The sequence below is a fragment of the Meleagris gallopavo genome, chromosome 21 (assembly GCF_000146605.3).
Source record: "Meleagris gallopavo isolate NT-WF06-2002-E0010 breed Aviagen turkey brand Nicholas breeding stock chromosome 21, Turkey_5.1, whole genome shotgun sequence".
Lineage (NCBI taxonomy): Eukaryota > Metazoa > Chordata > Aves > Galliformes > Phasianidae > Meleagris > Meleagris gallopavo.
In genome coordinates, this window is record NC_015031.2 from 9287271 (window position 1) to 9311752 (window position 24482).

The 24482-nt window shown below is 44.7% G+C and overlaps 2 protein-coding genes and 1 long non-coding RNA gene across 4 annotated transcripts; 1 reads left to right on the forward strand and 2 right to left on the reverse strand.

Moving 5' to 3' along the window:
- Nucleotides 1–428: 428 nt before the first annotated feature.
- BLMH (bleomycin hydrolase) lies at nucleotides 429–15791 on the reverse strand. The gene is made up of 12 exons (XM_003211760.4): nucleotides 15637–15791; nucleotides 15230–15430; nucleotides 14607–14716; nucleotides 13810–13951; nucleotides 12735–12823; nucleotides 11544–11636; nucleotides 7944–8099; nucleotides 7305–7463; nucleotides 7134–7201; nucleotides 6625–6742; nucleotides 4718–4787; nucleotides 429–1452 (listed from the first exon to the last, which is right to left on the reverse strand). The coding sequence occupies exons 1-12, from the start codon at nucleotides 15647–15649 to the stop codon at nucleotides 1301–1303; spliced, it is 1371 nt and encodes a 456-aa protein (XP_003211808.1). The 5' UTR covers nucleotides 15650–15791; the 3' UTR covers nucleotides 429–1300.
- A 198-nt stretch (nucleotides 15792–15989) lies between these two features.
- TMIGD1 (transmembrane and immunoglobulin domain containing 1) lies at nucleotides 15990–20320 on the reverse strand. Of its 2 annotated transcripts, none has more exons than XM_010722110.3 (7): nucleotides 20008–20320; nucleotides 19731–19830; nucleotides 18487–18765; nucleotides 17689–17964; nucleotides 16915–17018; nucleotides 16626–16654; nucleotides 15990–16308 (listed from the first exon to the last, which is right to left on the reverse strand). In XM_010722110.3, the coding sequence occupies exons 2-7, from the start codon at nucleotides 19810–19812 to the stop codon at nucleotides 16305–16307; spliced, it is 774 nt and encodes a 257-aa protein (XP_010720412.1). In that variant the 5' UTR covers nucleotides 19813–19830; nucleotides 20008–20320; the 3' UTR covers nucleotides 15990–16304. The 2 variants fall into 2 exon arrangements, with proteins under 2 accessions (XP_010720412.1, XP_010720411.1); XM_010722109.3 differs by having other exon boundaries at nucleotides 15990–16343.
- Nucleotides 20320–22647, forward strand: LOC109370685. Its single transcript, XR_002121031.2, has 2 exons — nucleotides 20320–20677; nucleotides 22205–22647. It is a non-coding gene; the product is annotated as an uncharacterized LOC109370685 (long non-coding RNA).
- Nucleotides 22648–24482: the final 1835 nt, after the last annotated feature.

Sequence of the window (24482 nt, forward strand, 5' to 3'; positions counted from 1 at the left end):
TACACACATTTGTATAACTTGTGTATGTACTTTTATAATAGCTTTCTACCTGTGTAGCTCAAACAAAAGCAAAGTCAAACCAAGATGCAGAGTACCATAGCCATAACAAACATTTATCTACCAGCTCAGGAGCTAGCAGTGTGGCCCATCACCTTGCTTACCCTCTTATTTGCTCGTGGCTAAACCCAACACACATCAGGACAATTGCAGGTTCCATGCATTTCAATCAAAGGATTAGAACTGTGCTCATCACCAAACTATTTGAGAACCCATAGCACATGATGCAGTGTTTATTTGTTCAGTGAGAAAAGCAACTGTGTCTACTGCAGACAACATAAAGCAGCATGTTTCCTGTCCTCATACCAGCCCACTCACATTTGTTTGTAATTTCTCCAATTCAGCAGGGCTCAAAAAAGAAACCAGAGCTGTACCAGTCACTTAAGAAACTGTTTATTCAAAAGCTTCATAGCACCATCTTGTTTTTGAAAACATCCAAATAAAATGCAGCAATTAATATTTTTTTTTCCTGTTCAGCATGACACTAACTCCATCCATGAACATTTATGGTTGTTCTTGCTAATGTAACTGAAAAATAGCGCTCCTGTGCACACAGACATGATGGGTCTTGATATGTGTTATCCAATCCTAGCTCAGTAACTGAAGAATAAAAACAGGTGAAATTGGAAACCTCAGGTTATTTTCCCCCAGTGCTGCTGGAAGATAAGTTTTCTAAGGGTAAATAAGGTAAACCTTCTCTAAGGTTCTGCAGTTTCAGCAGTATGTACCCTTGAAAACTTCCTCCTTTAAGAGAATTAAAAAGGAAAGTGTATAAAATACCTTGGGCATTCTTTTGTGGTATAAGATAGACCACAAATGGTTAATCTGTAAGTATCTTATCACATTTGTTCCGACACCAAGCTGTTAACACTGAAGAATGACCTTTTACTGTCATCTCTTCTAGGGAAAACCCTGGTCAAAACGGTTCTACTTTATTACTAAGCTGATTGTTTCTTAATTTAAAATTGATAAAACCAAACCACCTTTGACAGCACTTGTAATATATTTCATTGCAATTTTTTTTTTTCCTTCTCCCTTTTTAATTTTGCAGAGTAGCCTGTCTGAGAGCTTTAATTCAGCCAAGTCAGTAAAGCGCTATTTCCCAAAGATCCTTAACTTACTTTTCAAGAACGTGGACCATGCTGAGTGCTTGGTCACATTATCATTTGGCTATGGCTTCCAACCACTGGGTTCTCTATTGCATCTAATCTGGTTGACCATTAAGAGGCAAATATTCTGTAGTTCACTTGGCTAAGGCCCCCATGGGGTCCCATGCTGGCAAAACAATGGGTTCTTGCTCCATCACTGCCAAGATGTCTTCTGGCACATACTTCTTGTCCACCACAACTTCATACACGTACTCAGAGAACCAGTCATCCGTCATGATCAGGTAACCTGGTGATGAAAACAGCTCGTTACAACAGAGAATCCTCACCAGCACAGTGAAACAGTCACACAAGTTTCACATATGAACAACCCCTTACAGACAGGTCACACTTCTGTGCCTCTCAGGACAAAGTGAACAAAATTAACTATCATTTAGGCTGAGCAGATGTATTTTACGTGCACTAAAAGACTCACCAAGAAACCTGCTAGGAAAAATAAGGCCCAGAAAAACTCGTTTTAATTCGTCTGTTAAAATAAGCATTGGGAATGCCTGAAAAAACTTACACTGAGAATAAGGTTATCTGGTTCTCTATCTTTAGAAGTCTTCAAGACGTTAGTAAAAGAGATATTTGCCCAGATGAATAACCAAATCATCTCTTGCTAAGGCCAAAATTTGCTGGTTTATTCGCAGTAAGAGAAGGAGGCCATCTGCCTTCCCCAAATACAAAGGCATCCAAATGAGTTTTGCTGAACCAAATCTCCATTTTCTTCCTTAACATAATTCTTATTGAGAATTTCAGTAAACAATCTTTGAAGTGAGGGGGAAAAAGTCAAATTTAGAATACCTTTAGCTTTAGCAGAAAGCTATCGTTGGAAAAACTATTCAAAGTGAACTGAAAATAGAGTGGCAGTGATAAAGAAAGCATTTAGAAGACAGATGAGAAGGCTTTATGTAATAAAGTTTCTCACATCCTTATATACAGTATCATCACACAATCAAATGAAACAAGAAAATGTCCAAAGAATATGGACAATAAATGCATCTATCTACACCATCTTGTTTCTAAAGCAAGAGATCAGATAATTCCCATAAATTAAAAACCCTATCAATTGTAATCCGAGCTAGCAGCCATTTTGGAAACACTGCCAAAAGGAGCTGCTTTGATTATTCTCTCTTCAGGATATGAGTTCTTGGGACACACAAAAACCTCTCACTCCCAAGAGCCAACAAGTAATTGCACCCTGAGAGGATAATGAACTCTGTTCTGACATCCTGCATCTCAAAGCTTGACAGTGCTGATTAGGATCGCAGCGTCTGAACAAGAAGGAAACGTCAAACAGAACTTCAGAACATGCAAATAAGTAAGGGCTCTCCGTGAGCAGGGCTGTGCTCAGAGTCACAATGAAAGCCATTATCAATTTCTTCATTAAAAGGAGATGTGTACTTTGCAGGCAGCACCGTCTTGCTGCAACAGAACAGGACACTGACTACAGGAGGAAGCTCCGCTTTGTATGAAGTTGGTCCCCACTTCTTTCACTTAATTCTCCAATGGAAAACATTAAAACGCAGCACTGTAGAAGCAACAGGCTGCCAGATAAGGGAGAGGTCAGCTGAGGATGAATGGTCTGAGACTTCTTGCATAACCCAGGGTTTGGGCATCTGAAAAGAAAGCCCTTGCAAAGTTCCTGAAGAACTCTGTCTTCCCCGCAGGGGAGTTAAGGTACAAGATCACAGAGCCTGCCATAATGAACTCGTGAGATTAGAGATGCATACAAACAGATAAATCTGCAAAATGTCTCCCTGCAGAAGTATGCAGTCGGTCCAAGAGATGAAGTCAAAAGGAAGACGACTTTTGGCTGGAGAGGGACCACAGGAAAGCACTTTTTGTGCCAAAACAAACAAATGGACCCCTATCAAGTGGATGTGATAATGTGATTTAGTGTTTCCCTTTGAAGACCTCCTCCTTGCTTTGAGAGGAAGATATCCGATGGGATAAGCAGGGTTCAGAATTTGGTAACACTGTATTATATCTTCAGAACAAAAGAATAAGAATAATTAAACTTGCCTGTCTCACTGACACAGTGCCAACAAAACACAGAAAGGAAATATTTTACTGGGAAGTGACTTTTTTTACCTCAAAAAACAACCAATGTTTGTCAGCAGCTCTGTTCATTCCTTGAGGAAAAGTGGATTGGATTCCAAGAAACCCTTTTACAGCAGATAGGCATGTAATTACTAAGTATTCAGGAGAGGCACTGCTAGCCTGTTCCCAGGGCTTCCCTTTCTCCAGGACTAGCAGCACCACAAGAATCCAGCTCTGCACACTCTGCTGATGCTGAGCATACAACCAACTGCTTCCCAGATACCCAGAACACAAGTCACAGTTGTTCCAGCCCTGTGCCACGCAAGGAAAGCAGGGATCCTCTGGCACTTCAGATTGTATTACAGCAAAGCACAGGGGACCCTGTATGAAAAACTCTCATTTCCTACCAAGTGTTTTTGTTTTCTGTTGTGAATTTAATGACAAAGTCTAGTCTCTGGTGTTTTGTCATAGACTGTAATCTATCATCTTGTCCAATAGTGGAGCTAGGTCTTGTATCTCCCACACCCAACTGGGCCTCAACTGGGATGTGCCAAGCTTAACATCATTCTTGACCTTTTTGTTTCTGATGTAGATTCTGGTTCTCTGTGCAGGACTTATCCAAGCACAGTTTCCCAGTAAGTTGCAGGGCAGATAAGATAAAGTCCACTGGCAGACTGACTCAGTGACATAGGAGGAGAAGCAGGACATGAACCTCCTACATCAGCTAGTACTGGACATAGAAGATGGAAAAAGCAGGGCAGGAAGACGGGGAAGAAACCTCTCGAATTTCCTGTTTTGCTGTTTCAGAACAAGCTCTGCTCCAGCCATTTAGGCTGAGCTGGCTGACTGCAGAGCTCAGCAGAGCAAAGCAGGAAAGCTGTCACACTGTCAGACCTGCTCACCCAAGGGCAGCTGAGATCAGAGCTATGCCCAGACACAGCAGAAAAGCACCCCTCCAGTCATGCCCATGCTGAGCAGGGGAGCAACTAGAAGCAATTTCCAAGCCGCTGCTCAGCTGTGAGTCATGTTCTGCCCACAGTATCTGTCCATGTGCCAGACCAAGATGGCTACAGCCCTACAGAGCTTACCAATTCTTTCCAAATGAACAGCGAGGCAGGCTGAAACAGCCATCAAAAGGAAGGCAAGTTGTTGCACAAATCTGGTGTCAGTTGAACCGCAGGTGGATTTTTTTGGTTGCTGGTGCTTGTCATAGCAGGGAGGAACAGTGCAAGGATGCCACAGGTCATGTTTTCAGCATGGCTTTAGAAATGCAATTAGTCAAGCTGCTACAAGCTTTTTTCCTTTTTTGCTGTTACCTGGAATAATACCTGGTGATTTTCTTGTGATCAAGGGTTGCCCATACACTACTTAGAAACTATAACAAACTAGTCAGCCTTTCCCCTATTCACTTCCCTACTTCCAAACATTAGGTTGAGGCTTTGTGTTCCTGTGACTGTGAGTTGCTTTACCTTTATTACCACGATCTTCACCCCAGGAATTTTCCACTCGCCACTTTTCAAAGCAGTCTTCTTGCCCATCCTGCAACAAAACAAGGAGATGGTGACTCAGCAGCCAAGGGCTCTGAGAGTTCACAGCAGCCAACCCTTCCACATCTAAATCCAGCACCAGCAAATCAGCTCTGCTACCGAAAGCCTACAGCCACCAGTGAGTTTCAGACCATGGTTTATTGCTAACGACTGGAAAGAAATCTGAAATATTCATGAGAGGCAATGTAGTCCAGGACACAAAGCGTAGTAAATACTTTAAAGAGATGTTAAGTTACATTGAGCCAAATTCCACTTGGAAGAATCTAAGCAGCCTTCTCTATCACCATTTAGGCACTGGGGGCCTTCTGAAATACAAAATGCATCACTTGCTTGAAGGAGGAACCAGAGAAGGCACAAGGGCAATAAAGCACCTGCAGCTTGCTTTAGAACAGTATTATTAGGAGCAAACTCAAGCACATAGATCTGCTGTTGGACAAAGTGGTTCAGAAATGTTCATGTACATTAAGTTTGTTGTTTTTAACCAAAAACAATATTTAATCTGCATCAATTTTTAACCTTGTAAAATTGTAATGCTATTTTTTAAATCTTCAATCCAAGCTTTCTACTGAGTAGTAAATCCACAGCAGCATTATATTTTAACTATTTATCAAAGCTCCTTTAGATAAAGCTCAGGTTTAATATTAGAAAGCATGTTCAAAGTGGAAATGAAGTAAAAGTAGATTATTCTTCAAACAAAGGACAGTAATTTCATTTAAATGATCATTTCATAATAGGCACCATCCACAGTGATCTTAACCATATCTTTTTAAGGAAATCAGGTTATATTTTACACAGCTATACATTTAGGGGTGTGAAAGTACAAACCTGGAAATACAGACCATGAACTATAACCTCCAGTGGAAGTGCAGCAAGTAACTGGAGACGTACAAGCTTGAGTCATGAGTAGATAAAAAGGTTTTGAACACTAGTGATGTATCAGTGAAATATTTTTGAAGATGCACTCATGCACAATAAGTGTTAGGAACTCAGAATGCAGAACACAGAAAAATTTGTACTGAATTGGAAAAAGCTGCTGAAAAATTCCTATGACTCAGCAGTCTGTCAAGTCCTCAGACTGCAGAGCTCATGCAAACAGTTCCATGCAAGCTGTTACTTCTCAAGCCAAGGTCATGTTGGACAGGAAAAGATCTCTTCAAAGCAACTTTAATAACGACAACTTCTGGAAATAATGGAAAGCATCAAAGCTACAGATAACTCTACACTGTAAATATTCACTTTTTTCACTTTGTATGTTCCTGGCAGTACTTAGCTATGGATTCATCTCAACATGCTTCTGCCAGAGAGGTAATTGTGACACTATATTCCCCCTCTAATTACAAGTAGGCCAGAGAGGTCACATGCCAATGAATGGCAGAAGGTTAAGACTGCTGCAAAGTGCTTCCTACTGGCTGCTCCAGCATTTTACCCTTGTAAAAGGTGCATTAGACTAACCCATGCAATGAGATAGGGTGGAAAATGCTTGCTGTCCTACTTGATTTCCTGCTCAAAGTACCTCAGAATCTGTATTTAAAACCAGCTAAAGATGGTTGGTATCTCAGAAATTGAAGCAAACTTTTCCCTCTTCTCCAATTGGAGTTTGTGGACAGAAGGAAAGAAATCCTTAACTCATCTAAAATTCTTCCATTCTTAAGTATTTATAATTGTGAACACAAGGCAAATAAGGAAACAGACAACCTAGGCTTTGTGTGCAGGGTGTTCCCACACATGCAAAACAGCTTATACACTGAATGAGCCCAGAACACAAACAATCTGCTCAAATATTCAAATACATCTGTGCAAACATCAGTGTTTCAGGAGGCAGACTCTACCTTCTCCGAGACAGCTGTCAGGACCATGGCATGGGTCATCATGGAGTCTCCAAAGATCAACCGTTCTGCCTTGTTCATGTTCTTCACAGAGACACCAAACACCAGCTCATGGTTAAATCTATTAGAAAGCCACGTACACTGTATTAAAAAGGATGCATGGAAGATTCTCCCTAATGCAACACAGAACCAGCAGACAGGCCAACAAGTTCTTCTAATCATACTGTCAGAATAAATGCAAAAGACCAATGCCTTTAGGAGTTTTTCTCACCAGATACTAGGCAATTCAAACGGGTAAAAATATCCAAATCCTTTAAAGATGTGCTACAAAGAATAGAGATTTTAGCTAAATGTAGGAAAAAGCATATTCCTGTTGCTTGAATTACTTAAATATACTTCTTTTAGGTATACTTAACCAAAATATGTATAAATTAGGTTTTTAAGCAGACAAGGCATTGTTTATGCCTCAGCCAAGTATCCACAATGACATTCTGTTTTGCTTTTCTACTTACATATTCAAGTCATTGATTCCCAGCTTGCCATAGAAGTGCTTTGCAACATCACAGCCAAACCACACAGCCTACAAATAGAAGGAAGAGTCACATCTAGGCCACATTCCAGTGAGTTTTACATTGCAAGAGTTGCACCATGTCATTCACAAAAAAAAAAAAAAAACCCCAAACCTCTCCATCTTTAATAGACGTTGCAGCCAATTTTTTCAAGACATCAATAGGCTGGTTGTTATAGAGAGTCTTCCTCCCTCCTGCCATGTTGCCCAGGTACTCCACTGTGTACAGCTGGCAGTATGGGTTCTGAGGTCGAGGATCATTCACTAGACACACCTGCCAAGAAACAAGATGTAATAAGCTAAGATGCAATTCAAGTGTGATCTTTGGGAAGTGAATCCAGGCAGATTTCAGACAATTGCTTCTGTCCAATCTAGCAGTCTGCCCCATCAGCTGAGCAGCAGCTTGGCTGAAATACCAGCTTATTTCTTTTTATTTTAGTTTTACAAAGTTAACCTCCAGTTGTGGCACAGGAGCTGTAAATGTTACTCCTTTTTTCTAGTAGCTGTCTTGGAACTTTTTATGATCGATTCAATCACTTCATATATTGCACTGAAGTGCAATATTCACAGCTAACTGAAGAGCACACCAAAAGAGAATGGGAGATAAGCACTGGGCAGTCTGAATGGAGGGAGCTGTAACTGTCCTGTATGGTGTCATTACAGGTGCAGACAGCACACTCACAACAGGGGAAAATAAGTTGCAGGCAGTTTAGCCGTGAAAAAGTCTTGCAAACAGCCATTCTGCATCACCAACCTTGTCCTCCATGTTGAAATAAGGCTTCACGTGCTCGTTGTAGAACTGCACTGGTGTCAGAGGACCAAATTTGTGATAGTTCTTCTCCTTATCCCGGAACTCCCAGCAGAAGGTCTCTGGAGGGTTGCCCAGGCAGGTACTCACTATTCTGAACACCTGCAGGGAGAGACAAACATCTGTGAATGTGCAGAAACATGTAGGTCTGCCCCTCCTACCAAGCATTGAAGGATTTCTCCATGTGAAAACCAATTGGAAAAACGAAATCTTAGCTTTCACCTCAAAAGCACATCAATAAGTGCACACACATCAATTATTTGCATCAGTTTTGCAGACTAGATGTTGCAATAGTTCAAGAATCTGAATCAATCTACAGGGAACCAAGAAATTGAACATAAACCCCAGGTTATCCTAGGAATGAAGCAGACAAATCAAAAGCCAGCTCAGTGCCCAGTCTCATTCTAATATCACTAAGTAATTCTGAAGCTTCTCTGTCAAGAAATCTTTCTAGTCCAGGAGAGATCTGTTTCTAGAAAAGCTTAAACACTCTGCGTTACTTGTTGCCAAGTGATTTGCCACATGCAGAGAGAAACCACATCTTCCAACACACACACAAAGCAATTTATCCCAGTGTTTTCAGTACTAATCTTTTTTTCCCCGGATCTCTTTTTTCATTTGGATTTCAGCAATGGGCTTTTGTCTCTTTCCAAAATCCCAGAATAATTTTCTCATCTGTTTTAATACATTTAACAACACCTCCATTTAGGGTTAAGCTGACAGGTTATGCAACTTAACTGGAGATCCCCATCCCTTGGCTGCAGCTGACAGTTTTCTATTGCCTTTCTTTTACCACAAGAAGGTGGAGATTTCAAGTTGTCAGCCTCCCTTTAAATCAGGCTATGAAACAGTGCTTTCTCACAGCTTGTAAGACATGCTGACTTGTAGGCAGCAACCAGATGGCTGTCTCTGGGTATATTTAGCAGGACTTACCACAGATAACATGGGGACATTCAATCATATTTAAACAGGCTTAAATGTTTTACGGCAGCTGAAGCTAGTTCCCTTCACCTCTGTTCATCCATGTCATCAGCACAAGTCTTTTCCTTGCAAAGAACCAACAGTGTTTAAAATAAGAGAAGGGGCATCAAATCCATCTGTACTTTCTGCACTAGGATCCAATGGCTGTGGTTTGTGCCAGCTTCCCTGGGCTGTCTGTCTTCACATCCATCCTCACCATCTTTCACGGGACTGGAGACAAAGCCTTTCCCAGAGCTACTTCTTTCTGGAGCCAGCTGATTGGGCTTGTTTCATTTTAAACATGTACACTGACTACATGCCTGCAAACTGCAAGTTGTTTTTCATGTGAAACTAAATGCAATCTCAGTTTTTAACAGGTTTCGTGCTCTTTTTTAGTTCTGTGTTCTGAAGATGCACACAGAAAAAAAAATGTCCAGAGAGAACCAGAGGGTTTTCTGTATTTTAAGCACTTTGTGTTGAGGGCAAAGCGTGTGCAAATTTCAGGCTAAGCAGCATCCACTACTTGGCTGTGTACAGGATGCAAATAAGGGTGCTCTTGCTCCAAGCACTTTAAGGAAAACAAGTGAATAGATTAATTATGAGTTGAAATAAGGGTGTGGGCTTATGTTTTACTGGAGGAACTCATTTCTCAATAAATATGTTAAGGAGCAAATGTTAATCCCTAAACAACTATAAATATTTATTTTTGCACACGCTGCACAAAAGGTAGAGTTTGTGTGGATACACCCACATTCCCTCAGTTAACCCCAAGTGGTGAAGATGAGATCATGAAAACAAATCAAGAGAAATTCCTAAAAGGAGAGCAAAAAGCAAGAGAGCTCGAGCCAGAGGAAGGAAAGTGATGGAGACACAAGTCTCAAATTAACATTGGCAGCTATGCCTGGAAACGACCTCCCTCAGTTGTTTTTCCCACCACACCCTCTACAGGACAACCTCAATATCTCATGGACTTCCTCTACCAGTGCCCACAGGAGACTTATTTCAATTGAAAGGTGACTGGTATGACTGTGGCAACAAGGAGAACCACGATAAGGCAGAGATGTATTGAACCGTGCTAAAAAAAAAAACCCACCAAAAAAATAACAGAGTGAGCAAGGAAAGGACGCTGCAGATAACAAAGTCTACAGAGGCAAACTGCAAAGGAAGAAAAAGTCAATCACATGCATGGAGCTGATCTCAACTTCTGGCCTGCTGTGCTCTAGTTTGATAAGGCCAAATGTTTATACAGTTCTGGGGTGAATATTTAATCCTATGTTCCAGTACAACTGCCCAGTTTCAGCTCGTGCTGCCTTCCAGCAGACGTGAGCTAAGATTTGATATGCAAATAAAGCTTCACAGAGCAAAGACAAGTTCTGTTTTGCCACATATGTAAACACACAGCCAGCTTCATGCATGTAAACATGGAACCAGTTGTCTCATACTTCTCAAGTCAAGTGTTCTTAAAATACACACCAGAGCACTTGCACATTCCAGCTACAATTTTACTAAAGTAAATCCACTTGAGTTGTGAAATACTGCTGCTACTGCCAGAGGAAGTATTGTGTTAACTACAGATAAATAAACATAACCTCATTACAAAACAAATTATAATCAGCTAATGAGCATCTGCCAGTTCCAAGATCCCTTATCAGAGGGCAAGAGGCCCTCAGCAAATGAAGAGACATTCTACAGAACTGTACATCACTGCCCTGGAAGATGAACAGGGCAGACCTGGGAAGCTCCATCACCTGCCGTACAGTTCTTGAGACATCTAAGGACAGATATTGAAACTGCTGCAGTATGTTTGAGAAACAAATGGAGACTTCATTTTTTTTTTTTTAAACGCATGTATTTGGTCAAATACATCAACGCTCTGAACACTTACAGTTAATTTGGGCTATTTAAAAATCAAGTAGGACTGAAGAATCAGACAAATGACACTGTCACACTCGTGTGAGCAGATGTACAGCCAGGGTGCTCATGGGTGACACACAAACATCAGCACTACAGACTCTTGTCAATTTATTTAAGTTAATTAACACAGACAAAAGCCAGAAGCTGTGGTTCCTCCCTCTGCTGCCCCCCACCAACAGATCACAGCTGGGTTCTGCCCTGTTTAGCTCACATCTTTACCACAAGGAGAAGTGTCTGTTGTTCTTTCCTGCTCTCTTGTGGGGGATTTCTGCAACAACATGTGTGCTGTAGGATTCTCAACTCAGAACTGTCAGAATGCAGTTTTCAACTTGCCTCTTTGCTACTATTTATAAAAGCCTGATCACCATTAGTATATAAAATGCAGGGGTTTTTTTATTGTGTGACATTTGATTTTTCACAGAAATGGATACATCTTCCTGAACTAAGTTCTACTCTACTATACATAAATAGTATTTGTCTGGAAATATAAAAAGCAGAATAAGTAGCAAGCGAATAGAAAAGAGATAAATACCTTTAAGTGTTCTGCCATACAAAAGACCCCTAGTTGGGCAAATATAGGTACTTGTTTTGCTTTATCCTGATATCTACAGACCAGTTTGATCAGGAAACCTCCTTCTACTCTGGTTATCCTGTTTATCACACTGTGTTTACCTCTTCGATCATGGTGTCCATTGCAGCACAAAGTTCTTCCTTATTTGTTCCAGTTGCCACCATGTTTCTCAGTCGCAAGCAGTACTCTCTCATCTGTTTGAAGAGAAGGTCATTTTATTTTAAGGTTATGAAAGGTGCTGCCAAATCAGTCTTCAGGACTTCCAACTAACCAGGTTGTAGTAAGCACCCATTTTACCCTTCATAACATTTTCAAAATTAAAAAAATCCACTTCGGAATGCCTTGTTAGATATTGAGTCTTTAAAATCAAGATTCTCATTTACATATAAAAGAGCAGCACAGAAAAAAAAATCTACAAGCACCTGCAATTCAATGACTATTTTCCAACTATTTTGAAGCTTACAGCCATCAGCTTTTCTTAAGGCTTGGCTCCCCTTGGTTCTGTAACATATCTAGTGCTGCAACATTCAAACTCATTGCCACCTCTGACTCACAGAGCAGACGGCCTCCATACTGTAAAATTAATTCTGCAATTCTAATGCATAATTAATATCTTGGCTGATAAAAATAATGGAGCACTTCCCCACTGCATACAGAATTGCAGTAAGAGCAGCACATGCCTCCATTACTGTCATCATCCATAAGGCAGAGAAGCAGTGACAGGAGCTCCCTCAAGACCAGCTGGTTTGCAGTGTTGAAGAACAACATCCACACCACCATTATGTCTAGGCTCACTGCAGCAGATTTAGCATTTTTTATGTATTTCCAAAGGCACTTTTCTCTTAGCATATTCCTTATGAACTGGAATAATCAAAGACCGTTATAAAAATGCAGTTGAAGCTTTTTCATCTAGAATCATAGTTACCTAGCCACCTACACTACCATCCTCCTAGATGAATTCACTTCTGTAGTTTAGGATTCAAGCTACCACCACAAATCAAGCGTAAGCTTTTCAAAAATTTGAGAATTAGGAACAATTGCTACTAAAGTTATGCGATGTTTTCAGGCTACTGAAGCCTGACAATGGCCATCTTCTTCCATAAACGCGTTTTCCTGCTTCATATTTCAAGATTAACTGCACTGTTTTGCTATAAGTTCAGGCTGCCTTTGAATAAAACAAGTTCAGTTCCTGAGATGCACTTAATACTTCAGCTAATAAAAAGAAATGAAAGAATATCTGAAGCAGGGTCATTCCCACCCTTATTTAATTGCAACATATAAGCCACTTTTACCTTATGATTCAAGATCTCATTCATCCTTCTAGTAGCCTCTGTGGTGTGAGATTCAGGAAAGTACTTCTTGGGAACAACACCATACTTTTCTAAAAGAAATTAAGTTGAGAGTTAGCAATCATTGCTGGAATGGTTTCACTGAGTGGCTCGATTCGTTCCATCTGACACTAAGCTCTTCCAGACTAGTTAGTGCTGCTTAAGAAGCTCTTTCTCACTAGAAAAAAATTTACATGAAAATTAAGATCCTGAAAAATCTTTCAGAAAAACTGAACTCACGAATCATTCCATGAATTTGATCTAAGTTTAAGGAACTGATTTCCCAGTCTCCTTCACTCAACATTGATAAAGCATCAGAATAACCATTTCCTACATCTCAGTACCAAAGATCACTCCTCTTAAGGTTCTGGATATAACAGCAGCAGCCAGAAGTTCTCTCTGCCTTAAGTGTTTGCAATAGTGAAAAAAGTTACCCCCAGGCTTCAAAGAAACAAGTTTCTTTTGTGATTCTAAACTTACATTATTGGCTTGTTACTTTACAGAGGCCTTCAATTGCATTATCATACAAATTAAAGCAAATGCTAGCCTAATTCAAACACCAGCACTAAGGATGATGCTCCCTAAATTGCATCTTTGTAAGACCAGCATTGCCACATTCCATATAATTTGCTCTCACCAATCTTTACATCTCCTTTCTTCAGGCTGCAACTCAGAGCAGCTCTGCTTCTGCCTTGAAGACACACCCTGCTCTAACAAAGTCTCTTCTTTACCTTGTGCACAGGACTGCACACATGGATACAAAGGCAACGACATCAAGTTGAGACAGAAGTAAAAGGGGACTGAAACTCACTACTGAATTGACAATCTGGGGTATCTAATTACTCCTGCTGATTTTAACCTTCTATCAGAAGCAACAATATGCAAAAATAAAGATCCTAGAAAAGATTTAAGCCTAATGCTTAGAAGATACAATAGGATCCTTGACTGAAAAACGCAGCCATTAAGTGAAAGAAAACAACTTTGGATCATCTCCCAAATCAGGGCACAATTTAGGACTCCCAGCAACCACTTCCCTTACCTATAATGTTAACCAGCATATCCCACTGGCCTCCATCATTTGTGGGGTTAGAGAGCAGGAATTGCACCAGCCTTCCATCTATGGGTTCCTTTTTCTGAGCTGTTTCCACAAAGGCATTTAGAAAGTAGTAACAACGTTCAACCTATAATGAACAGACAGGACAAATCTCAGTGTGATACATGCATGGACTCGTTCCCATTCAGTATTCAGTTCTTTGGAACTAAATGAAACTATCTGCTCATCCACTAGCATGCTTATTTTCCCTGTACTATTCCAGGTCTTAACCGAAGGCTTATTTCTACTGCAAACCATGTATTTACAAGTGAGTTAGTACAGAGCTCGAGGGCAGAGGAAACAGGAAATGTGAAACAAGTTATATAATGAAGCCTGGCACAAACAAGTGCTAGGTTTTTTCAATTTCCCTGAGGGAAAAAAGCAAACAGCTCCCAGATCAGTAGGTAGCAAGCACTACTGAAAGAGAGCTCCATGGAAAATTACAGTTGGGCTTAGGCTTCCCGCTGGGCCTACCATAAATAACTTTTAAAATACTCAGAACACTTGAAAGACTTTTACTACTTCAAAACATTAACATCTTGATGACTTCCTTCTCAAGACTGAAGTCTCACTTTGCCCAATCTTAATTTCAAATACGTATTTAAAAATTTCTGGTGGTTCTTTTCACTCACATTTTCTATCTGGATTGTTCAGAGAGCCCAGCTTAAGAAAAATTCTGTCCCAGTACTAAGACTCAATTGTATAAGCATTCCTAGCACAGACTGTGGCATGTAGTACTGTACCTTGTCCCAAAAAAAGAGATATGACTGGCTGAATTCAAACTCTTCAATGTTGTACTTCTTCATGAAGGGAAGACGCATTGCATTGAGGCAGGAAAAGATCCAACATCTCCCTGAGGTCAAAGAAACAAGAATTAAACTGCAGCGCTTGCATTCAGAGCTACGTAAGGGCTCAGAGCAACATCATGAATCTTGCATTCCATCTTAAGCATTTGGACCAGTGCCCTAGGCAGCACTGTAGGTTACTGAATAACCAGTGAGTTCAGAAGTCCTGGATGGACTTGATGATCTTAGTGGTCTTTTTCAACCTTAATGATTCTACGTTCCTATGAACCATGCATGTAGGTCTCTAACTACTTCCATCTCGCTCTTTACAGAAGGGAATGCAGGCCAGAAGGCAGATGTCAACCTGCTGCAGGGATTCCATGTCAGATCACCCACAGAACTTTCAGCAGCTGCTCTCAGAACTCAGTGCCACCAGAACCCCTCCTGGAGCCCTGCAGTGAGCTCACCCTGCCATGTCCAACCCTGAACGAAGCTCCTCGTGCTCTGAGACCCCCAGCAGAGATTCCTACACCCATAGGGAGGTAACCAACCACCCCAGGTGCCCCCAAACCCCCACTTACCAGAATTCTTCTGGTTGGTGACAGGCTTGCCCTCGGCGGGCACGGCGTGTTGGAAGACCTGTATGGTGTCCTGCACCACCTGCCGCTGCAGACAAACCTCCAGCGGGTCGTTGCAGGTCGCCACGTTCTGGGCCAGCAGGAACTGCGGCTCGGCCCGCAGCCGCCGGGTGAAGGCCGCGGCCTTTTCGGTGCTGAGCCCCGCTGCGGGGGATGGGAGGGGAAAAGGGGAAGGCGGCATAAGCTTGGGATTCCGCACCGGGATACAAGAGGACCCCAGGCCCACAGCCCCTCACGGGCTTTCATCACGGAGATCCCACTCCAGAGATAAGCCCCCCCCAAGATCACCACCAGGGTGAACCCACCCCCCGTAGACAAGACCCCCCCCCACGCGCGCGCCCATCCCTCACCGTGGGCGTTCATGGTGCCGGAAAGCGGAGCGCCGCACAACAGCCGAACCCTTGAAACGGGTCGCGCGCGCCCCGCCGGAAGCGGCTCTTATAGCCCCGGCACCGGAAGCCGGAAGTGGGGCCCGAGCCGCTCGACGCTGAGGGTGGTGGCGGGAGGGGAACGGCGGGCGGAGAGGGACAAAAGGCGTCGGATTGCGCGAGCCGACCCCGCGGAAGCGCGGGAAGATCCGCCCCCTTTCCGCGCCGCACCCTTTTCTCCAGAACGTTCCGCGCTGCGGGGCTGGCACTCATCGCGATGCGCTGTACGGAGCGCCGTGCTGCCCCGACAGCAACGTGTGCACCACAGGCTCGGGTTAACGTACGGCACAGCGCGTTTATTGGCAGTGAGGTGCGATCCCGAGGTGAACCCGAGGGGCGGTCGGTGCGAGGCAAGCAGGCTGCGTGCCCCGCCATCAGCGCAGCACCCCGGGCTCGAGGCTGCGGGACGGGGTGCGGCGGTTCCTCAGCCTCCTGCCCTGTGTCTGCGTTGTGAGCAGTGATTACGATCAGCAGCCGTAAGTGGTGCTTGTATTGTCACAAAGCTCGTGTCCGGAGTTGTTTAATCTCGTGCAGGTATGGCCACCACTTTGAATGGTGTTTTCTGGGTATGCAAAGCTTCTGTGCCATCTTTACCTGAAGCAAAAGGGAACAACGTGGAAATTCACTCCCTATGGAAAAAAAAAACAAAGCCAACGGCTGAATTGAATTCAGCTCCCAACAGCTGTGGCTGCGCAGGTGAGGTTTTTCCCCCTGCCCTGTGTCCCTGTGCCTGGTGTTTCTGTCCCCACGTCCAGCCCTGCAGCTGTGAAGCGGGGTGACGGCAGCCACCCAGAGCTGCAGCACGGCAGGGCGCTGTGTGGGTGCTCTCGTGTTCTGCCAGAGCTTAACGAAGGGGTTCCAGTCAGGCCCTTATTCTGGGAAGGTGTGTGATTGTGCATTCAGATACTTACAGGGCCGTTTCGCTTGGTTTTTTGAAGCACTGAAAAGAAAGAAAGAGTCCTGTTACTGTTTGCATTTTCTGCCCATAGAAGTATTATTACTGAGCTCTTGCACATGTGTAATTCACTCCTCTTAAAATACCTGCTATTTGATTTATCTGCTAGTAATTCTCAAGGAGGTGATACTACACAATGGCTCTCTAACACTGGAAAACAACGCTACAAAGCAGCACAGAAAAGGTGGAAAATAAAAGAACATTGAAGCATTATGTTTTTCTGAAGAAACTGAATCTTTCCATACCTTAAATATTTTTTCTTTCTGAGCCACGATTCCAAAAAGCGCAGTGAGTGCAACCACCACAACAGCAGCGATAACAGCCTCCTTGGGGAAAACGGTTTTTTTATCTGTGAAGAGGGAGAGGAGGTTGTCTGTATGTTAGATTGGTGCAGTCACATAGTGAAGTCATTTCACAGAGCTGGAGAGAGGCATGTTTCTGTTTTGGTGAGCGGAAGGAGGAATTGAAACACTGGTTCTGAAGTAGATCCCCAGGGTGTGGGTGTCCGGCTGTGCCACCCATAGCTCCGCTTTCAGGACACCCGTAGGAGTGGTGGGCAGTGGGTGCCTGAGTCTGATGGCTCACTGAGACATGGGCACCCAGCCCAGCTCCCTGTAGCCCATGGAGGCACTGTCATTTCTGGAGGACAGCACAGCACCATTACGTTAAGCAGCTTTTTAGCATGACAGAACAACGTGGTTAGAATAAGAAGCTTCAAGTGAGACCTAAGGTGCTTTAAAGCACACTTGGATTTGCTCTGTCATCATGGGAAGTGAGAAAGTGGGATGAGTCCACTTCAGGTCATGCTTGCCAAATGTTTTTGAATAACAGGTAAAGCAGGAAGAGCCTTCTCTGGTGCTGTGCAGGCAGGCACAGGTGCACGGAGAGCTCCTTGCTGCTCTCAGAAGTTCACGTGGGGAATTTCCATGATGTAAACCCACTTACAGTGGGTTGCTACCATTGTAAAAGCGGATGCAGAGCTGTTTGTACAACTTAATGCTTAGTAGTAACTTTGTTACCTTCAACTATCAGGTGGAAATCCTTACTGCTGTCTCCACAAGAAGATTTCACTTCACAAGTGTAGGTCCCGTTGTCAGACTTCTGTACTTTCTTGATAGAGAGCTGGAAGGTCTCACTGGTCTGGTACACCTGGTAGTGATTTTGCAATGTTAGGATGGTGTTGTTCTTGTACCACGTTGTTTGGCCTTGAGGGTTGGACTTGGCATTGCAGGTCAGAGTGACGTCTTTGCCTTCTTCAATGTAGATGGACTCATCTTCACCCACAGAGGGAGGAACTATTTAGAGTAAGAGCAGTTAAAGAGGTCATTCATGTAAGTAAGTAGATTTCCTTTTCACATCGACTGCGACACCATTTGTAGGGATCCTGCTTTAGTAGGGGAGTTACTTTGGTGATCCCCTGAGGTTCCTTCCAGCCCCTACAGTTCTGTGATCTGAGCACACATCCTGTCCTGTGCCCCATCGTGATCCCCAGGGATCAGCAGGGCAGTCATGACAGTTACTCCCGTGACTTCCCTGCCCCAACTTGCATCCTTGAGAAAGAGTCAGTGTGGAGGCAGGGATGTAGTCAGGAAATCTTACTTAAAGGGCCCGCCCACTGCCTGTAAAAAAGGCATATAGAAAAGGCTATAAGCACCACTGTAGAAAGGGAGTGACTTATCACGAGAGCTATCTCCTCCTCAGCACATTTTTTCCCGGTGAATACAGCGCACAAGGGTACAAAAACATCCTGCTCTCAGCTGAGTACATGGGGTGGGACAAAGCCCACCCAGCCATCCCTCACTGATAGCAGCACTCACAGCGGACGTCCAGGACCACCGAGACCTGCACGGACTGGTCCCGTACCAGCCTGCACGTGAAGGCAACGCCATTGTCAGACTCAGAGACTGGAGAGATGCAGATGTTGCTGATGTTCACTTTATTCTCATCTTTCAGATCCACACGGCTACTTCCTCGGTACCAGAGCAGCTCCTCGGCTTGGCTGCTGTTCTGTGCTAGGCAGGACAGGGAGGCGAGAGACCCGGACGATATGGTCAGGGTGAAGTCATCGTTGTGGTTATTGACAGACAGTTCTACACCTGCAAAAGAAGGAGACTGAGGGCATTTAGGCATCCTAACCTGCACCCTTCCCACAAATGCATGTGGTTTCTCTAAGTCTTGACCTTGGAGGAAACAATGAGAGCGTTAGGCTTCAACATAACACTCCTCTTTCAGGTGGGACTTTAGTTTCTAAGATAGGAAGCATCTTTATCGCAAACTTCCCTTCATGGTTACTTAAAATCAAAGTGAAAGTTTTGCAGCTGACTACATGAACTCCAAAGCCTGACCTATGATAGATAACAAAGCATCTGAAAACCATGTCGTGGCACTGATAATGTAACATACAGTGAGAGAACACCCTGCCAGCAGTGCCCACCCTCCTGCTGCAAATCACTGTTATAGCATATCTGTGCCAAGAGTTTTTGTGCCCACAGTTTGGTGTTCTGCTTTTTGGCTGGAGCTGAACGTTGTATTAAGCTGTTCATCAGCTCCTCTGCTGCGGCCAGAAGGTTGGTGAGTCACAGTTAATCTAATGTAGAGCCTAAGGATGGGTTATATGGGAAAACAATATGGGAAATAAATTTTTCTGTCAAGCTAGAATTCTCTAATTTAGCTGATGTCATGAATGAATGAGCTGAAAAATGCATCTCAGAATAAAAGGCAGGGTGGTCCTGTGAGTACAACAGCCCAGAGCACCTTGTCTCTCCCTTGGTATTCCCAGGCCAAGTGCATTGCAGTTCTCACTTCATGGAGCAGCTGTGGACACGGTGGCCTCGTCGTTCCTGTGCAGCTGACTGAAATGCTGAAGCTTCCCCATTCCCTGCTTGGCTGCTCTCAGAATCGGAGGCCAGTTTTTAGACAGTCCTCCGGGAGGATCTCCAGAGCATATGAAAGCAGGGTGCTGCAATTACCTATCATCCCAGGCAGAACCCAACCCCAGCCAGTTTCACCTGCCTGCACAAAGGAGTTTGGACGAACGATGCTGCATTTTTCCATTACTTACCTGTGGCTACGTGTGCCAAAAAGCAAAGCATGAGGATGTGCACTCGGCAGGAGGCTGTGAGTCTGCTTCTCTGTGCCATCATAGGGAGCCCAGCTGGTGCCTGTCAAAGAGAGGCAAGGTCACTGCACTGACTGCAGCTGTTGGGAGCCTTCGGTGGCGCTGGGTCGGGGTCACCACGACATAAACTGAGCCGATGTCTTGCTTTTCTCAAGGGGATATTTTTGTCTTTAATTTCTGCTGCTTGAGGTCTCTCACTCTCTGTCCATCCCTGACTTACCTTGGGAAGAGCCTCAGAGAGGTGGCTTCTGAAAAGAGATGTGCAACCCTTCCTCTCCTTATTTATAAGCTCTGATTTTTAATGTTTTATGGTAGCTCCGTAAGAAGTGAGTCCATAAAATGGGTTCAAGGCCACGTTTAATTCCTGCATTTCTGAGCTCCCAGGACACTGAAGAAAAGTACCTGCTGGGCTCTGCTGGCTGTTTTATGAGTCTTGACAAGACAATGAATAACTAAGGAGAAAGTTCCTGCATCAGCCATAAAGACCTCCTGCCAAAAATAACACTTCTTCCCTTTCAGTTTTCTGGCTGTTCACGACACTGTTTCAAGCTTAGGAATTGTGATTCTGTGAAGCTTATCCTAATTATCCTCTAAGGAGACTCCAGCTGCCCCTTCCTGCCCCATGTCCTGCTGCTGGGTCCTTCTGTGGCTGCGGAAAGAGAAAATGCTCCGGTTCAGACTTTGGACTGCATGCTGGCAGAGCAGGGAGCAGAGACATGCCCTGTAATGCTGAGTACCCTCAGGGTACACTGTGCTTAGCTCAGGTCACCGCTCTGCAATGATACTGCACGTGAAGAAGGAAGTTTACAGAAAGTGAGGATGTAAAGAATGAAAGAGTGAAGTCTGCTATTTTCAGTCTATGAACAAGAGCAAGGGGAAAAGATCATCAGGTAACAGGGAGCTTTGTCGTGACACAGGACACAGATTGAATGGGACCTGGGGGAAATTCTATACCAGGTTTGCCCCAGGTGTGTGTGATGGATGAGCTCGGGTTCGTTGGGTTGTGGCCGTTGAATGACGGCAGTGGCAGTGCTGTTTTGCAGTGGGATTTGAGATGTGCTGAAAGAAGGGAGATTAGAAAAGCAAGGTGTTAACTTGGCCAGAGATACAGGAAGGCAACAGTTTAAAACTGATAAGGAATTACTTTCGCAATGACTTTTTACATATATATTTTTATACAGGGCTTAATTATCTTGTGGGTGTCTTAATTACCACCATGGTCTAGAGTTTCATGGGTTGCATTATCCACCTTCTCATTATACTTAGGAGGGACATAAACTTCGTTCCAGAATGCAAAGCAGCCACCAGTGAGTCAGACCGGGAGGATCCCCTTCAGAGAGGCAGGAGCCCCGTGACTGTCCTGCAAGGAGCCAGCTCTGCTTTGTGCTGTTTGTGTCAGGCAGTGTCAGGGGAGGGTTCCATGGCCATTGAGCTGGAATTATCCGCTGGCTCCTCCTCGCATCCTTATGGCAACAGTACACCAACAAACCCCAAATAAGGCTGTTGTTACATATGACTCTGAACAGCCCCAAAGGGAGTAAATTAATAAACGCCAGTCTCTTCGGGTGTAACACGAGCCTTAGAAACCTGAGAAGAAATGATTTAGAATGTGAAAGAGACTGTTGGCTGCGTTACCCTCCAGCTCAGAGTCAGGGCAGTGTGTGTCCCAGTCTGTCCTCAGTGCCTCCAGAGGCAGAGCACTGCTCAGAACCCCCTGGGCTGTCACTGGCAGAGGGTTGCTCTTGCAGTCCGGGGCATCCCGGGATGCACCCAGATGTGTGTGAGTTGGGATTGCCTCTCTGGTTGGCTGGCAGTGCCTGTAACTGGCTGCAATCCTGCTCCAGAAAATGCCTGTGCTGGTCCCCGAGGCTCTGCCCCAGGCTGCTCGGTGCGGTTCTCCTCTCCTAATCCCTTTTTAATACACGGTGCCACATGTTTTGCAGCTCCCATTGTTTAGGAAATCCCAAACCCAGTTGGGAGCAGGAGAGCAGGGCTGTCAGGGAGTGCTGCTTGGGCACCTTCTGCTCTGTGCTGCCTCCCACAAATCCCATTCTCCCCAAGTATAATGACTGGAGATGTGCCCTGCTTTTGCAATCAGACTCAGCCCGTACCCCACGTACTTTCCACTATTGGCACAGAAAAATCTCAAGTTTCGGGTTTTTTTTTTTATTTTTTAATATATAAATCTGCACATCATCGTATTTCCCGATCATCCTTAAATAAAAGGTCACACTCTCTGGCACTGAATGCAGAGGAAAGATTGGCCAGTTTTAGCCCTGGGGGAAAAAAGAACAAGGAAAAGAACCAGTGCCTGGGTGAAGGTTGGAGGGCGGTGGGGGCCACCTACTGGCTGCGGGCCGGTGCCATCGTGCTGTGCCTCTCAGCTTTAAGCAGTTCCTTTCAATCATTTTTTTCAGGATCCTTTCAACTGTGTCTCCTTGAAGTGAGTGCAGGAAACAGAGCCGTGTCCCAGGAGTGCAAATCTAAGCTGTACTGCAGAGCAGCGAGGCACTGGCCCGTGGATCCTGTGCTGTGATGAGAGCACCCAGAGACTGCAGAAATTCTCAGGGCTGTGCACAAAGGTTCTGCCAAATCACTGCTGTGCTCGCTGCTGTCTGTCACCAGCCTCATCCCTGATGCTCCGGGTCATGGTCAGTGCTGCAGGTGTGCCCACAGCCACCAACCTGACTGAGAAAACTAAAGACAGAACACTGGTGTGGTTGTTCCTGTCCTGCTCTGTGAAATATGGTCCCAAACAAAAGCACATGGGAAAAGAACTTGGTGTTAAATGAATAGTACAGGTATCTGCAGGAGATAGATGTGAGGTTTCTGTATTAAATTCCACTTAAATTAAGAAAAATGTGTTGTCAGAGTGTGCTGCAGTGGCACAGCTGCCCAGGGAGGTGGGGGAGTCCCCCTCCCTGGAGGTGTTCAGGAACCATGGGGATGTGGCACTGAGGGCTGTGGTCAGTGGGCACTGTGGGGCGGGTTGGGGTTGGACTTGGGGATCTGAGAGCTCGTTTTCAACCTGAATGATTCTGCCATTCTGAATGTTGGTCCTTGTATCTTCCCAGTAAGGGGGTTCTGTTCAGTAACTTTCCACTTTCACACATAGTAGCACTCAGGCAGATGAATAACACCAATCCTTCGTTTGCATCCTCTACTCGTGAAGCTCCATTTTCAACCCAATGGGAGCAGCTCCAAGGCAGCCTCCTGCCCAGCAGACTGTGGTAGCAGAGATTATCCGCAAGGTCCCCATGATTTTGTTGTTTTTCTGAACAGAAACAAGCTGCCACTGATGGGCTGAAATTCATTTTTGCTTCCTATGGGAAACCAGATTGACTGGGGATGATGCCAAGTTGGGTGCCTGCTTCTTTCTCGATTTAGAAGCTCCCTCATGGCCAGTGCATGAAGTTCCCTGGTGCAATTCTCTGATCTGCTTTTTTTTCAAGACACTGCTGTGCTGTGGTACCCGTCAGCCTGAACCTAAGGTATTTTTGTCTGCCTAGGAACTATCATCGCCAGTGGAACTTCTTGGAAGTGCATTTCTGGAAAACCAAGTGCTGATTTGATCCTGTGAAGACCTCCCAAACAATATCAGCAGTTTGAACTTCCCCACTGCGGAGCCGTCCCTCGTTTCCTCTGTGAGCAATCTGCAAAGACCAGTCTGCCCATCCTGCCTGATGGGAAACCACTCGGGAGGAAACCGTGGCGGTGCTGCAGGGCAAAAGCCACAGCCCCCACAGAGGAGCAGGAGGCGTTGTGCAGGTCAGTCCCTAACCTGCAGTCTCACCCTGCCTGCAGGCACAGCTCTCAGGCTGGCTGGTGGGAGCGAGGAAGCTTTATTTATGCTGGCTGATGAGAAATCGACGGGATGAGTCAGGCCTCTGCCACATGCTGCTTTTACAGTTGGTTTGTTGAAACTCCAGACAACTGGGCCTTCATCGGCTAAAAAGGGAAATGAGCTCAGTGATTCTGTGTAAATCCAAAGCAATTTATTTGTAGACTGAGGATGTAACCTATGTAACTGGGACCACTTCTGAGATTGCCAAGTTCCCCAATGATGTTCCTTCGCCCTTTCAGTTTAAAATACCCTGATGACCCAGGTCTTTCAGCTTTCCCAGGAACCTCTTTGATGAACAATCCCTGTTCCCTGCTCATCTCCCTCCCAGTGACCACGCAGCATGGATCAACCCTGAGGAGGAGGAGCTGATTTGCTCTTCTTTTCCTCGGGGCCCTTTGGATGCCGTGCGTGCTCTGATCTGTGGAGCAGCAGATGGCAAAGATCTGCACAAGGGATGGATGTTCCCCAAAGGTTGCAGGTTGAGGGCCGCACTCAGCTCGTGTCTCCGACAGGAAATGCCGGAGCTGGGAAGCAGATGTGTATGGGAGATAGCACAGAGGATTTAAACAGGAATTGCTGAGACCTGCTGTTGGAGGTGACCCCTTTTTTTATATGGGCTGCGGTGTGTTTTTTGCAAAGTTCTCCTAGTTATTCCTGATTATTCCACCTGCCTGAAAGAAAAAAAAAAGGAAGACAGCAAGAATCTGATCAGAAGAACCCCCAAACTAACTTACTCAGCCCTTCGTGCAGCAGGGCTGTCGGTCCCCGGACCGCCTATTCGCTGCTCCCCTGCCTCGCCTTCCCTTTCGGTAGCACTGCGCCGCAGCCCCGCCGTTCCGTTCCGCGGCCAG

Excerpts from the sequence above, each read along its gene's own strand:
- BLMH (XM_003211760.4), bottom strand. Across the intron at positions 8,100-11,543 it reads TGGACACCATGATCGAAGAG|GTGTTCAGAATAGTGAGTAC; the intron begins GTAAACACAGTG and ends CTCTCCCTGCAG. Across the intron at positions 6,743-7,133 it reads GGAATCAATGACTTGAATAT|ATTTAACCATGAGCTGGTGT; the intron begins GTAAGTAGAAAA and ends GCTTTCTAATAG.
- TMIGD1 (XM_010722109.3), bottom strand. The coding sequence starts at position 19,812 with ATGATGGCACAGAGAAGCAGACTCACAGCCTCCTGCCGAGTGCACATC. Across the intron at positions 17,965-18,486 it reads GGTGGTCCTGGACGTCCGCT|TTCCTCCCTCTGTGGGTGAA; the intron begins GTGAGTGCTGCT and ends TACTCTAAATAG. Across the intron at positions 17,019-17,688 it reads TTTCCACCTGATAGTTGAAG|ATAAAAAAACCGTTTTCCCC; the intron begins GTAACAAAGTTA and ends CCCTCTTCACAG.